This window comes from Anopheles gambiae, chromosome 2 (assembly GCF_943734735.2).
Source record: "Anopheles gambiae chromosome 2, idAnoGambNW_F1_1, whole genome shotgun sequence".
Lineage (NCBI taxonomy): Eukaryota > Metazoa > Arthropoda > Insecta > Diptera > Culicidae > Anopheles > Anopheles gambiae.
Genome location: NC_064601.1, coordinates 3,074,096 through 3,089,058, shown reverse-complemented (window position 1 = coordinate 3,089,058; position 14,963 = coordinate 3,074,096). Strand labels below are relative to the sequence as shown.

Here is a 14,963-nt window from a genome sequence, read left to right as displayed (position 1 = left end):
GTGCTTCATTGACCAACTTGGTATTGTTATTAAATTGGACGCAATATTCTGAACACTCTCTTCATGCGGTACTGGACAGGTTAATGAGCGCTGGGAAAACCGGATGCTGTGTTCCATTGGTGGTGGTGCTACTGCTGCTGCTGCTGCTCGCCACACATCGGAAGCTAGGCATTTTAGACAGCACGACCGCTAACAAATAACAATATTTGACAGCCAAACAACAACCGCAAAAAGAGAACCGTTCGTCTCCTGTTTTTCCCCTCTATTCCCTAACGAGGAGTAAGCTTCGAACAAGGCGCGTTCAGCCTGACTCCACCAATTCCCAAAAAACAAGCCCATTGCGAAAGGATTCGGAGTGCGTCGGTTTTTCGCAGCCAAATTTGCCGCCGCTTATTTGCAAACCCCTGACGCTTTTGCTTTTCGGCCAGCAGGACAGTTGCTGCAATAAACCACGCTAACCGATGCACGTGCAGGGGGGGGGAGGGGGGGGGGAAGAGAAGCCGGCGGTAATGGCGGTGGTGGATGAAACGCGCATTAGTGAATGGCAACCTACCCCGCCCCGAGCCAAACGTTAGAAACGGTGGTTTTAACGCGAATCGGGTCGGTGTCGAGCGGTTTCGGTGAATAATTTAGAAGCCCCTCGGTCGCTCTCCCTTTTCGGAGGTTTTGCTCGTATGCACGCTTAGGCGGCTGCCCCACCAAACGGACCAAACGGGCAGCCGAAAACCAACCAGCCATTTCTCACCCATCGGGGCCTGCTCTCAGACGTCCTTCTGTTGCTGGTGAAGGTACAGTTTTCATCACCTTGCCTCGCCTTTGCTCTCACTCGGTATTATTATGCAGGAATAGTATTGGACGGTTTAAGGTATGCCCGCAAAGGATAAAATTTATCACTTCCACCACACGACCAGCCTCAACAGATGGAGTTTTTGCAAGTATCTGATGATCGTGCGAATGTAAGAATTATAAGCGAAGTGCATGATGATCATCGTCTCGTCCAAACATACGCTCCTGCACGATCGGTTTCACTCTGCTATGTATTTTCATTCAGAAGCTGTATTGATTCGTTCATTTGTCTTGCTAAATGTTTCAAAGCTGAAGCCGATAAATCCCATTCTTCAAATAATTCATGCTACCCAGCTGCTACCAATAAATGAATTCCTAAAGGAAATGCATGTTTTACAGCACCACAAACGGCCATTAACAAACTGCCTGCGGAAATGGCAGTCCCATTCAGATGACGAGAAAGCAAACACAATGAAACGATAAAACGCTCTCTATGCTCTGATTAATCCTTCCACCATTTTCACTTTTGTTTGTCTACAAATCTCACCACAATTGCATAATCCTTGGATTGCACGAGGTTTTGCTAGAAAGTGAAAACAAGCCACCGATCGTAAGTGAACTCGTTTGCAAAACGCGGTTGCTGATATCGATAGTTAATCACTCCCCCCTCGCGGTACCGAGTGACCGAAAACTCAACCACCATGAATCGATGATAGTGGAGCCGTTCATCCAACCGAAGAAAACAAAACTCCGATTGAGGTTAATTTCCCCCGGACCGTAAAACACAATAGCGCCGCCAACCGTCATGGTCGGTCCATCATTTGGCTGCTTTTATTCTGAAACCGGGCAGGTTGGAGGAGAATAAGCCGATAAAAAATGGCCCTTTCACCATGGCCCGCTGGCTGTTGCAATGAGACAAGCACAGGGCACAGGCTGGATGCAGTAAACAAAACATCTTCACTAACAGAACTGCAATTTTAACTGAATTAAGTAAACAATTATTAAAAAGTAATTATAATTTACAATTCCATACACAAATTAGTGATTTTCCTTCAAATCTAGCGCACCTTTAGTTTGTGAATCAAAACCTCTCCACCCATATGATTTCAATTACATTTCTCAGCAAATTGAACTTCTAGCCAACTTTTAAATCAATATATCCAACTAACGCTCGCTTCACCGCCACGCCATCAATGCCACAAGGAGGGTGCGGTTGACATACAAAGGGCGCAAATAAAGAAATCGAATAAAGAATAAGTTCACATTCCTGCACGCAATTTTCTGTGGCTCCTTCTTATCGCGTTACCGCCCTCGCCCATCCCGCCAAAGCAGCAGCTCCACAGTTCCGTACCATTGTGGGAAAGCCCTTCGAACTATTTGAAAACTCAATTAAAATAACCCTTCCCAGGGCGAGCGACCGCAACCGACGACATCCTTTTCTCGGCGAATTGCGCTGAGCTGCTCTACCACGAAGTCTGGCCTGCCCGATAGCGTTCCGACATCCGAGAAGAGTTCGCGTATTCACGGTCGTTTTGTTCATTTCTTTTTTGTCACTTTGCGCACAGTCGTTTTTTTTTTTTGCACATACCGATGGCGAATCCCGATTGTTTCTGTCCATTTCTTACGCAACGGATTTCGCTTCCGTTCCATACGGTGTGGCCACCCGAACAAATGCCCATCGGTTGTGCCGACCTTCGGGCGTCCTTGGCCGTGCTTGATCACTAGCGCTTGGTGCTGGTGCTGGCATCATGCTGTTGTTCCTTAACTTTGCGCAAAACTTTACCAAATAAAAGCTTCCGACAAGCTGTCACTAACCCCGTCATCCGTTAATGAGAAATTAAAAGCCAACCGACAGGCGGACGAAACGTTGATTTGGCAGCAGGCAAATTTGAATGACATGAAAGAATTCCACCCAAACGCGAAATCCATTTCCGCTGCCATTTCTGACGGTTGTGCGAAAACATCGGCGACGAAACCGGTAGTGCAGCGCGGAAACCATTCACCATGCCCGAGTAGTTCCCCCGCCGGTTCCAATTTCCGCCAGAAGTGCTTTGCGATATTTTCTGCACTTGCGAAAAGGCAAAAATTAACCGCCATTTTCCAAGGAATGCCATCGCGCGGGCAAAACACGCAAACGCTTTTAGGCTAACTTTAGCACCAGCGGCGGCAGCAGTGCCAGTTTGCACCAGCAAACCAGACAACAAGCTAATAAACTCCCAACATTAATCGATGATTTTATGGCCAAACCACATTTTTAACCGCAAAAGACATACACACTCAGAATGTGTTGGCTTTCCACGCGCACGGCACGACACAAAGAAGCAATGGCAGTTGCATGAAAGAGAAACCAACAGGAGCCTCCAAGTATGTTACCGCTAACATATGTCTCTTGATAAAAGGCTCTTTACGGCTAATGGCCATCTGGGATTCCTAATGTCTTGGGAATGGTACAGCAAAACAAGAGCACATGGCTTTGTAACAAACGCGAATGGAACGTGATGAATTTTAATACCTCATCTTTTTAAATTCCCAACCAGACGGTGCCAAGGAGGACGGAGGGATAGCACGTTCAATGCCGAGACGGGCGAGGGCGCAAACGGCAAATCTTGCACTGTACGCCCCAAGAATACTAACAAGCACCACAGCCCCAGCAGGTCCTTGTCGCGAGCGCTGCTAATTGGAAGTTGGTATGCGTTTTTGCGTTGCGTATTGAAATGTGAAGACGAGCAAGAATAAATTCCACAACATTGACCGACATTCTCCGCACAGCATATGATACACAACCAAAACATGCGATGTCTTCATGATGTTGAGATCTCAATCTTAAAGCGTTCATCTTCCAGGAATCCAGGTTTCATTAGCGCTTTCTTTCCTGAAGACATTTTGTGTTTCAGAATTTTTGGAAATTTAAGACATTGCGAAGAAATATAATAGCAAACAGGACATCGCCCTGCACTCTGCAGCATTATTAAGCTGAGATTGTAGTCGAATTCTCCATTCTCCAAGATCTCAGAAACACGTTGGAAATACACGCTTAAATTAAATCACAGCAAGCTACCGATAGCGCACGTTTCGTTTCAGTTTTCTTAATCTACAAATAAATAGCTTCCTAATGAATGCCTTATGCAGTGAAACCATATTCATAGGAAGTTTACAACAAAGGATCTGTCCTTCGGTGCTTCACTAGCGTGTAAGGACCGCAAATGCGTACCATAACCTACTTTCCACCTAGGATCGTATCAATTCAATTACATGGCTCCAGGTTCCAGCTTTGTCGGAGCGCACCAACGCTCCAGACGATGTGCGACAACTGCCAACTAGTAGCAGATGGAGAGGATACGGCCACATGTAACGCGACTTGGTGTTTCGCTCAAATGAGAAATATATTACAAACCTATACCGTGCATTACGGCTTGCGGTTCGTAAGTTTCGTCGGCGCCATCTGCATGCGGCCGGAGCCATTTTGCACTAAACGTACGCATACACACACACGCACATCCTTGCGTACATGTGTAATCATGGTACGTTTCACTGCACCACACGAAGGCAAGAGCGCGTGGGTTTCATCGCTAAATTCAATCAGCTTCAGTGGCTCCGCAACATTTGCCTACAACCGCAGTACACGGTGCTGCTAGCAACACCCCTATATATACCCGTCAGGAAGTTACTAAAACTTTACATTCTCCTTCACGAGTTCCCCATGAGCGTACCCAAACACCTGCGTACATTGCGGGGGTTTGTGAAGGCAAAGGCATCCACTGACACAAATTAGCCACACTTACCAACTAGTAAGAACCCGGGACACATCCATCATAGCGAAACGAGAGTTGCCCTTTAAGCTCCCTGGACGCCCATATCTCTCCGCCCCAGCCTACATCTGGACGCATTTCCCAAGACGATAAACAAAGCTTAAAATGTGGATTTATATCCCACCCGGCTATGTGCTCTAGGCCAGCACGGTATGGCAGGGACCCATTACTGGGGACTTTTCTTCTCCAATAACAAGCTTCACTGGACTGCGTACGATCATGCCAGAATCTGGCCCGTTGCGAGCGCAAAGTTTTCCGCGTTAATCATTATCACAATGGCCTATTATAAACATTACCGTCGACATTATCTGCGTCACTAGTGAAGCCTGGTTAAGCCTTCCCGTAACCGTGCCGCGTACTCAAGTAGGCAGCTGCGCTTTAGTGGCTAAATCATAAATTTTCATCTTCTTAACGTTTCGCCCGGAGCTACCGGCATGGCTCGAGAGTGATGATAGATTTTGCACCATGTTTACGGGGATCTTCATGCGGGAACCTTGTGAGATAAGCTCTAGGTATTTGATATTCCAACTAGAACTGAGTACAAATGGGGATGAATAATCACAGCTATTGAAACTATCAAAGACGCTCACGCTAGCTTACATCAGATCCCTTTTTGCAATGATAACAACGCCTCCGTACTTCCCATTTCCCACGAAACGAAAGCTCTCTAGCTTCTCTCTTTCCCTTCAACAGCTCATTAATAAACATGACCTAGATTAAGTTCACTGGAATGCTGCCCATCGCTCGCGTCAGCAGCACTAAACCGTGTGCCAAAGTAAAGTTCTTTCGATTAGTCGACATAATTATGATTCATTGACTTTACAACAAATCCGGAACGACCTCTCTGGTCGCTATTGATTGAGAGGCAAAACACTCTGACATTTTGCGTTCAGCAAGTTCCAACGACGGCACAATTCTCATTACCGAATCGTTTGTTGATGAGTGAGTAATAGAGTCAAATCAGAAAGAGAGATCATTCCAATTGCATTTAATCGATCCCAGACAACCCCACGAGGGCAAAACTTCTCCACGCGCCATGCATGGCCACTCGCATTCGCCCTTTAATCGGTCTTCATTATCAGCCAAGAATCGGCGAGCGAAATTGGCAAGCATCGGAAAGCCCGTGATGTCGCCCAACCGCGCGGGTAAATAGCTGTGGAAAATTCCAATCGAGCAGCAAGCAGACAGCTCTCCTCATGCAACTGCATCGTCCTGTGACGCAAAGGGCATTCCAGGACAAATTCAACGCCGACGGAAGATATTCCGACTATTTTTTGCAATCAAAGCGACGGCTTCGGGCGAAGAGTTTTGTGGCGAGTTTAACGGCGTTCGTGGGATTGAAGTGAAGCGCAAAAGAGTGCTCGTAAACGGTTTATATGCTAATCCACATTCTGAACGGGTGGTGGTGGTGCACTAATGGAAAAACTTAGCAAATTTCCAATTATGATCTTCATTACCTTTAATCGTGGAATGGGAGAGAGAATGCACCAAAAGAAAACGTTCCGTTACTGTTGCAGCATTATTGCAGTGGCGGGAAAAATAAGTCGGACTAATGCAATCATGTTTTATCTATAAGCTTATTGCAGTCTTTCGCTCGTTCTATTCGATCGTTCAAAGTTCATCCAATTGGCGAAAGTTGGCTGCAATTGGGAAATTGATGTTTTGAGTTTGAGGAAAAACTATCAGACATTTAAAGCAGCTCTTTCGAATCTTGATACCAATTTTACGCTAAAACTAAACATTTTATGGACACATTTAGCGCATTCTTTGCCACATTGACTAACGTATCAAACGGAAACGCTGAAATGACGACGTAGTTTCTTGAAAAATAAACACCCTACGGCAATCAAAACTCAAATCAACGGTAAACAGCGCGTCACAAACTTAACATGCTGATTACAGTACACTATATAACGAGGAGACAAGCAAGCAATGCGCAATGAAAAGAAGCGCATCAATAAAGTAAGCAACCGACACCACAGCGCTGCCCTTAACCGCCTCACATCGAGGGAAAGTTATCAAGGGAACGAGAAGATTTTTTCCACGAAAAAAAAACATACACAAAAACCGTCCATCCGATTGTGTGTGCTTCGCGGTTTCGCGGTATGATTCGTCCGTTAGGCTGGTTGGTCTTGTGTATACGTCTTGCTGTTACGCAAACGGTCTCGCACGGCTGGAAGCTGGGTGGAGTGACGTTGCATTTCAAAACAAGCGAACGACAGAAGCTGCTGAATGAGTCACCTGCATTTCCGGGCCAGAGCAAGAGAGTTTGTGTAAAGCTAGCACAGCCAGCGACATATTCGAGTGTGGCTGCTCTGCAAACTGCAAACACTACACAATGCAAGCTTTTATTTCCGGGCAGCGGACTCCCAAACACCGGGACACACCCGGGAGAGAAGCATTCCCCCCGCCTGGATCTTTGCGGCGGAACATTAGCGATGCATAGAGACGTCAAAAATGGATGCACGTATGTCATCATAAATGCAAACGGACGAAATTTATGTTGCAGCTGCGAGCTGCGTCGCGCCTCACTGGCCGGGTGGTGGTGTGAAGCGAAATCAGTTAACCGGTGGTTGTGTGCGGTAGTAGAGTAGCAAACGGGCACGAGCACGAGGAAACCATATACAGGAAGCTCGGACAGCGACAAACACAACGTGAACGGAAGAGCTCGCGCAAAACACAAAACCCGCTGCCAGCGAGCCCACCGCTGAGTGGGCAAGAAAATTAAAAAAGCCGAAGAAAAAGGATGACTCCCTTTTGCGCATCCTTTTCCACTACCCCTTTCCCTCACCCCCCGCCCTGGCTGGCTTACTCTCGGCGCTACATTGTTTCGACAGTTTGGCAAGCTCCCCGGGAATGGCGCGACGACAATGCCGACGATGACAACCACGACGACGATAAGCGTCAGCATACACACGCAGCCGCCACACACATACACGATGATGATGCGGAGATGATGATGTGGACCATTCCGCGGTTGTTTTTTTTCGGCGTGCGGTGTTGTCCGGGAGATGCAGCGCGGCTGTATTTACGATTGTGCATTGTGTTGTTCTGGTAAGCCGGGTGGTGTGTGGTTAAGCTGGTTTTGGTGCGGAATGTCGCCCGTGTATACTTTGCCCGAGTGCAGCATAACTTTTGCATTTCTTTCTCCCCGCACCTTTCCCGCCTCGCACGCTCCAGGCTCTCCAAGACATTCCACCCGACAAGCGAGACCTTGGTGATCAGATGCCTCGGAGAAGCGTGCCCCTTGTCGTCGGCTGGAAAGAAAAGGGCCTGAGAGGGAAGTGCGGACATACATACATGACACCGCAATCATTTTACCCGATCTTGCTCCGACCCTATCCAACCAATCTCTTCCCTTTGAAGAAAGACAATGTACTCTTCATCGCAAACCCTCCACCCATCACCTCGCCCTCCTAACACGATCGTGGTCGGCAGCAAAGGTCGAAAGTTAACCACGGTTTGCGGAAGTTGTACCACACACTTTCAACAATAGCGTCACTCAAGAGATCCCGACCAAAACCCGGAATGCCTTCTTCGGTTGGCTGATGTGTGACTGTTTGCCTATGCCTCTGTGTGTGTTTGGTTGAGTGAGCTTTTCTTTCTCCATTTAGGGAACTGCCGCGCACGGTGACTCCTCTATTATGGTGCCTCCTGGATTTAGCTCCCTAACACACAGCCGCTTTGTCGTCTTGCGAACCGGAAGAATGTTTCGGCATGTTTCTTTTGGCATTCACAATGCTAAATGTCATTCGCGCAATGTACTACACCTCTCTCCCAGTTTCTGCCTCTCTGACCCGCTGCACACACGGGACGACGATAAGCTCGCGATTCACCCCAACAAAAAAGCACACCAAATAATATCACCGGGCACCACCGCGCGCAGTTGTCAGCGGTTTCTTCGTCTGCCCAACCGGTGGATGCCGCTAACGTAACGTCATGTCCCTACTGCTTGTGGACTTGAGGTAAGGGCCTGAAAAAAGACACACACAAGCACAGCCAAGAATGAAAGAAAGATATTTAAAATTATACAAACAATTGCATGAGCAGCAACGATCTTGCAGGTTTAGGCGACTACCATCAGCGTACATTTTTTATGGCCCTCCGCTAGCCTCATCACAGCCTGACCGTGCAGAACTGAAGGATGGAACGATCTTACCCGGGAGGGCTTTTTGAATGCACGGAAGCATGATGTAGCCCTCTGCTCGAGCTGGTGTTCATTATGATAAATTATCTTTACACCGTCGAGTGCTACGAACAGGCGAAACAAAAAACAAAAACCCTACGCGACTCATCACTTCCCCGTTTCGTACCGTACTGGGAAGATGATTTGAAAATAAAAATCCAACGGTTGAAAAAATGTATCCAGCATTAATAATAAGCGTGAGTACGTCTCCGTTTTCACAGAAAACCATCACAAATACCCTTTCGCACTGCAACTGAGCGCTAAGCATTCTCACACCTTCAAGAAAAACCGACCAGAAACCCTTATAATTACAGTCATGCGCTTGCAGCACGTGACGTACCAACGCCAATGAGAGAAAAAAAAAACGCGAAAAACGTGCACTTTTAATCAAATTCTTCTCGCTACCGAGAAAAAATGTCATTAACTTGCAACACGTGATCGTTTAATGACAAAAAAGGACACAAGACGAGGAGACGAAGAGGCCGACGAAGCGTGTCGCCAATACGGCAGATATGACCATGCTTTGCTTACGCATAACAAATCATGCCCCAAGGAGCGTGCCAGCACAGATCCATTCCACGAACTGGCGAATAATGATACTTTGCCTTTTTGACCGACATCTTCGCTTGGCGCTACTTTTAAACATTCCAAGTAATAGGGCACCGACGTCGGTTGCTATCGATTGCCGGTGCCGGGTCGCCTCCTACGTGCCAAACGCGTCAAATTACACTCTGACATGCTTATACGCACAACGTCCCGACCACCCGTCCACCCTCCAATCAGCTAGCAAACGAACAGGCGAATGACAGTAGGTGCTGCCGTCAAACATATTTTGGAATCGCTTCCACTAATACTTTTTTCCCCGAAGGTGCCATTATTCGGACCTGTAATGGTTTCCAGCCAAAAACGGATCGGTTTGCTATTCTGCTTAACTGGGTAATAATAAGCACGGGAAAAACTTTGCAGTAAGATAAGGATTTATGTTACACAATTATTCGTATATTTTGCATTACACTGATTGAAAGTTATCGCTAAGCTGGGAGATGGAACTCCCCTGCGGTAAGAACTGTACTACTGCAGGACAGCAGAAAGGCAAGCGTTCTTGAATCGCCAAGATCAACAGAAATACATCACAGGCACCTTTTAGAAGAGGTACGGATAGGTGGCGGCACTGTAGGCCGTGTAGGCGGCAGCCGGCAGCACCGGAGCACCAGCCGCACTGTAGGCGGTGTAGGCAGCCGGAGCCGCACTGTAAGCGGTGTAGGCGGCAGCCGGGGCAGCAACGTACTTGGCCACTGCTGGTGCAACGGCCGCCACTGGGGCAGGCGCGGCGACATACTTGGCCACAGCGACCGGAGCGGCGACAGGGGTGGCCGCAACGTACGGGGCAGCAATGTTGTGGTTTACCGTGTGCGCATTGTACGACGTGGCGTACGGTGCAATGACACCAGCCGCCGCCAACGGAGCCGCCACGGGAACGACGCCGGCCGAAACGGTGCTCAGAACGCACAGAGCGAAGGCAATCTGCGGAAAGGAGCGGAAATCGATTTGTTACTATCCTGTGGATATTCTGTGGCACAGGTACAGCAGGACCAAACTTACCACAACTTTGGAGTACATCTTGGATGGGATTGTTTGGTGTGGTTGGGGCTTGATAAGCTGAAGATACTTGACTGCAGTGAAGACACGATTGCAACTGATGCCTTTTGCCTGCCGATACTGAGCTTTTTATAATCAAAAGAGAGTGGCCAACCAACCATCCCACCAGTTCGAAGCCCGGCGAAGACACACGCTTTAATCCCCCATCACATCGCGGTTCAAGGGATCGCGACGACACCCAAAGTCCGTAAAACTGCCCGAATTCAAAATGAAGTTACGATCAACTCCGACACTCCGACTGCGCTCGGGGCACTGACTACGTCCGGGGAATTTTAAATCGACGGGACGACCTCCAAGATGCATTGGCTGCTGCTCCCGTTCCGTCGCAAGTGCAATTAAATTGACGAATTAATGAGAAGCATCGGTATGCCGCACTCCTCCTACCGTGCTTTACACATCACACATTACGCGCACTGTGTGTATGCTAATTTTGGACCACATTTTTTGTCCCCAAACGAATTGCAGGCGGCTTTGAAACGGAGACACACAAGTGTATCAGACGAAATATTTAATTCAATCAACGAAACAACACCACAAGGACTATGCGCTACACCTTCGATTAAGCAATCAAAGACATTATTGTAGAGCGTAATGGTTGAATCGAGCAGCTGTTCAGTCTGAGTCACTGCAGAGCAACATCACATAACCGCTGCGGCCGTTCCGTTACCCAAGGTCAAGGCTTGTGTCCACCACTATCACCAATCGAGCTTCGAGTCGGGGTTTGAACCATCCAGAGCTGTCCACACACCACGGCAGCGTAGGTGTGGCTATCGTATAAAACCACCTGTACTGTGGTGAACCAAAGTACAGTCTCTGTCTGCAGCACATCCAGTCTAGTCTTCAACTTTCGCCAACACATCCTCAACATGTTCGCCAAAGTGGTAAGTGTTAGAGCGCATTTCTCATCATCACGTTCCTCGGGGGATCCGCTCCTTAGCCTGAATCGCAAAAGGAACACTCCCCACGCGTTCTACATTCTAATCCCTCACATTCTATTCGTCGCTTCAGATCTTTGTTGCCCTGCTGGCTATTGCCGCTACTACCTCCGCCAAGCCCCTGGTGCCGCTGGCTTACACGGCTGCAGCTGCCCCGGTCGTAGCTGCCCCTGCTGTGGCCACGGTAGCGTCGCCCTATCTTGCTCCCTATGCGGCCGCCCCTGCTGCCCTGGCTGCCTACACCACTCCCTACGCAGCGGCATACACGGCCGGCTTCCCGTACGCGGCCACCCTTCCCTATGCTGCCGCCGCCCCGTACACCTCGCTAGTGCTGTGAGCGCATGGATCCGATATGGACGACATTCGACCGTATGCAAAGTATAAAAATCGCACACCTAAAAACCTTTCGTTTGAAAAAGCAATAAAACATCAATGGACACACATACCCAGTGAATGATTTGTCGAACAATTTTGTCGCTTTCTCACACAACCAGTTCCTGGGATGGTATATGATAGAGAACAATTCATGTAGAATGCTGTATGCTTTGACAAACTCTGGGCGATTGCACCGTTGCAACATTCCACCGGTCTTACCTTAAATGAAATTAAATAAAAAATAGATTTTATTACAGGAAAACGACAACAAGTAGAGAAAATTTTGAATTCCTAGCAGCGCAGCTGGTCGCCAAGACCCCGTGGGGTAATTTAATTGCGTTCGCAACGGCCAATTTGCTGTGAAATATTCGCTGACCTGGAAAAAATATGTCTAACCCCAGAAAAGCTGACTACGTACAGAGGTTAGAATGGGCGTTTTTAGCAATACAAAAAAATTGTCATTTTCATGCTACTAAGAAACAATTAAAACCCGTACAACACTTTTTACAGTGAAGCTGTTTGTTGTGATCGTAAAGCGGATATTATTCAGACAGCACAAAATTGTTCAAAAATTGTACACCACTTCAAAGAAATCACCATCGTTAACGGTTCCATCCTCTACCGGTTTGAAAAATGTGCTTTTACTGCAAGCTTCAATTATGTCATCCCACATCCTGCCACACATACACCGCGGGCCTGAGATTTGCAAGTTAAAAGCAAAATTAATGCAATGTTCAGGCGACCTAAGTTTCCTCTTTATGCACTTTTCATTCCTTCTCCCAGGTACCACCACACCGTTTGAACCCGAGCGTACAGCATAGATAACGGGCAAACAGGCACACTCAAGAGGCAAGAGAGAGTGAGGCAGAAAGAATTCCCCGCCAGCAAAGGATTCGAAGTGGCCTCACTTCTCTACGCCTCGTGTGCTTTAGCCACAAACTTTGCATTCATCTGTTTCCTAAGAAGCAACCACTTTCCTCGCGCTTGCACTCATAATGAGAATCAAGAGCCTAGCGCTTCATTAGAGCGGAAACGCTCCAGCAGTAAACGGGACGGACGTGAAGGAGAAAGGCAAAATGTGAGCCACTTGAAACGAATTTCTACGGCATCGTGCGAAAAATTACGTGCAGAGAAAGGTACTAACGACAACAACAACAAAAAACACACCACATATTCAGAGCTGAACCCACACCTTTTTCAGGTAACAGATTTACTACGAACAAATGCGCCTTTCAACACTTGGGTGACCACTTCAATTACGTCAGTGGTCCACTTTTGGCGGTTTATCACTTCGTAGAACGGACGCAGTTAAGCATGATCAAGCATTTTGAATGCTACAAGAACACGAAGAACCGAACAACACACAAAATTGATAAACTTGTTTGGCTACTATTTTTACCCACTTTAAGCTTTATGAAAGTTGTGCTAACTTGTTCCACCACGCTTTGAACGTGTGTGTGTGTTACTACACCGAGAGATCTTTTTTTTCGCCCTCTCAAATAACAAATATCAAAACTGCTACGAATGGTCCCGTACGCGGTTGCTAGGCCCCATGGAAGTGAAAATTCATTCCAAAAACCGACCATCCATAACGTATTAATTTATCTAGCAGCTTCACGCCGACGCTCTTCGCTTCCGTGGCAAGTATCAAAACTTTGCTGCAACTTTCAGAACGTCAGCAGTTACACACACACACACACACACACACACACACACACACACACACACACACACACACACACGGACTACTACTGTTACGGAATGGCCCCCCGTCCTGTAGGTTTTTATTTTGCGCAACTTCCACACCGAAAAAGGAATTAAATTACGAAACTAAACGAACCCACTTTTTCCCGATCGGATTGTTTTACGGCGAAAGTTTTGGGTGAACTTCTTTTTTTTGTTGTTTTCTCTCCTATTCCAATCACGCGACAAACAGCTCAAATCACAGCGCTGCTGCCGGTCCACGAACACCGTGACTACCGTTTTGATTTTCAACGCTCATGGATATCTTTTTGTTTTCTTCTAACATTCGCTTTGACCATTCACCGAAAAAGGCATTACTAAACAACTCCTGAAGTAAAGAAAAAATGTAGCTCGTTAACAGTCAAAACAAATATCAAACGGTTAACAGCAAGCTTGAAATTAAACCATAATCTCAACCTTTAATATACTAAGATACAATGTACCTTTCATATCATCTTTAACAGTTAATAACAATTTAAAGTACCTATAACTTAACGATTCATTTCCCGTGCTTCAATAGCTCCAGGAGAGCACACCTCAAGCGATCGTTGATCCGGATATGCGCAATGTTATGCGTTCTGCCACTTCCGTTTGAACTAAAAAAAGTCACTCCTCTGCGCCAATAGGTTCCGTTTCAGCGAAGAGAACATTTTCATTTAATATTCATAGCGTTCGCTTCGAATGTTTCCGATAAACTTAAATATTTGTTACGTGGAAGATCATCAGTTTTAAACCAAACGAAGAAACAAATGAAACGAGAGCAAATTAGTTGCAGCTTTACCATTTTAATTGTGTTCTAATTTCATAACTCTAATGATATCTTTAAACTAAAAATACCCCCACACAAAGGAACTAAACTCTTAACACAATCGTTTACCCAAAACGCTATAATTTCAGTGGATCATACGATCCCACAACATGTTGATCGTTTGAAAACGAAACATACACAAAACAACGCCGGTGGCATAACCATTTCCCCCCTAGAGCAATCAGGCGGCTCAAGTCATGTAGGGGGAGATGTATCGTTAAGCTACGGTTAATGGTCTTCAATAATCCATTTTTAGACAAAGTATCATTCTACACCGCTACTCCCGGCTCCACTTACACATCGCGCCCACACTACACGGATCTCCCCCACCCGGTCAAACCACTCTCCAGTAAATTATACGCCCGAAACAAATGGCAGGAAATATTTCACAATGCCCCACCACATAATTATCGGACGGCATCTCCAGCGGCGTCTTGTCTTCCCCACCCTGTTAGAATCTCTGGAACGGAGTTGTGTGTTTCCCGAAAAAGATCGTCACGATTTCTTAATCATGACGCCACGCAGCCCCAATGTGCGGCCCCCTCCCATGATTAGCAAACGAACGCGGGGAAAGACGGTCCAGCCGACCGCTCATCACCGACATAATGATGAACCGTTTGCCGCACGGTCAGGGAGTTTTCGAACCAGCGGTACCAGCAAGA

General features: G+C 47.0%; 3 protein-coding genes across 14 annotated transcripts in view; 1 reads left to right on the top strand and 2 right to left on the bottom strand.

Moving 5' to 3' along the window:
* Positions 1-14,963, bottom strand: part of LOC1281848 (furin-like protease 1) — a 142,958-nt gene that overhangs the window by 92,119 nt on the left and 35,876 nt on the right. The window lies entirely within an intron of this gene.
* LOC1281850 (cuticle protein 16.5) lies at positions 9,759-10,520 on the bottom strand. The gene is made up of 2 exons (XM_321816.4): positions 10,384-10,520; positions 9,759-10,305 (listed from the first exon to the last, which is right to left on the bottom strand). The coding sequence occupies exons 1-2, from the start codon at positions 10,399-10,401 to the stop codon at positions 9,925-9,927; spliced, it is 399 nt and encodes a 132-aa protein (XP_321816.4). The 5' UTR covers positions 10,402-10,520; the 3' UTR covers positions 9,759-9,924.
* LOC133391875 (uncharacterized) lies at positions 11,190-11,762 on the top strand. The gene is made up of 2 exons (XM_061648452.1): positions 11,190-11,321; positions 11,449-11,762. The coding sequence occupies exons 1-2, from the start codon at positions 11,307-11,309 to the stop codon at positions 11,710-11,712; spliced, it is 279 nt and encodes a 92-aa protein (XP_061504436.1). The 5' UTR covers positions 11,190-11,306; the 3' UTR covers positions 11,713-11,762.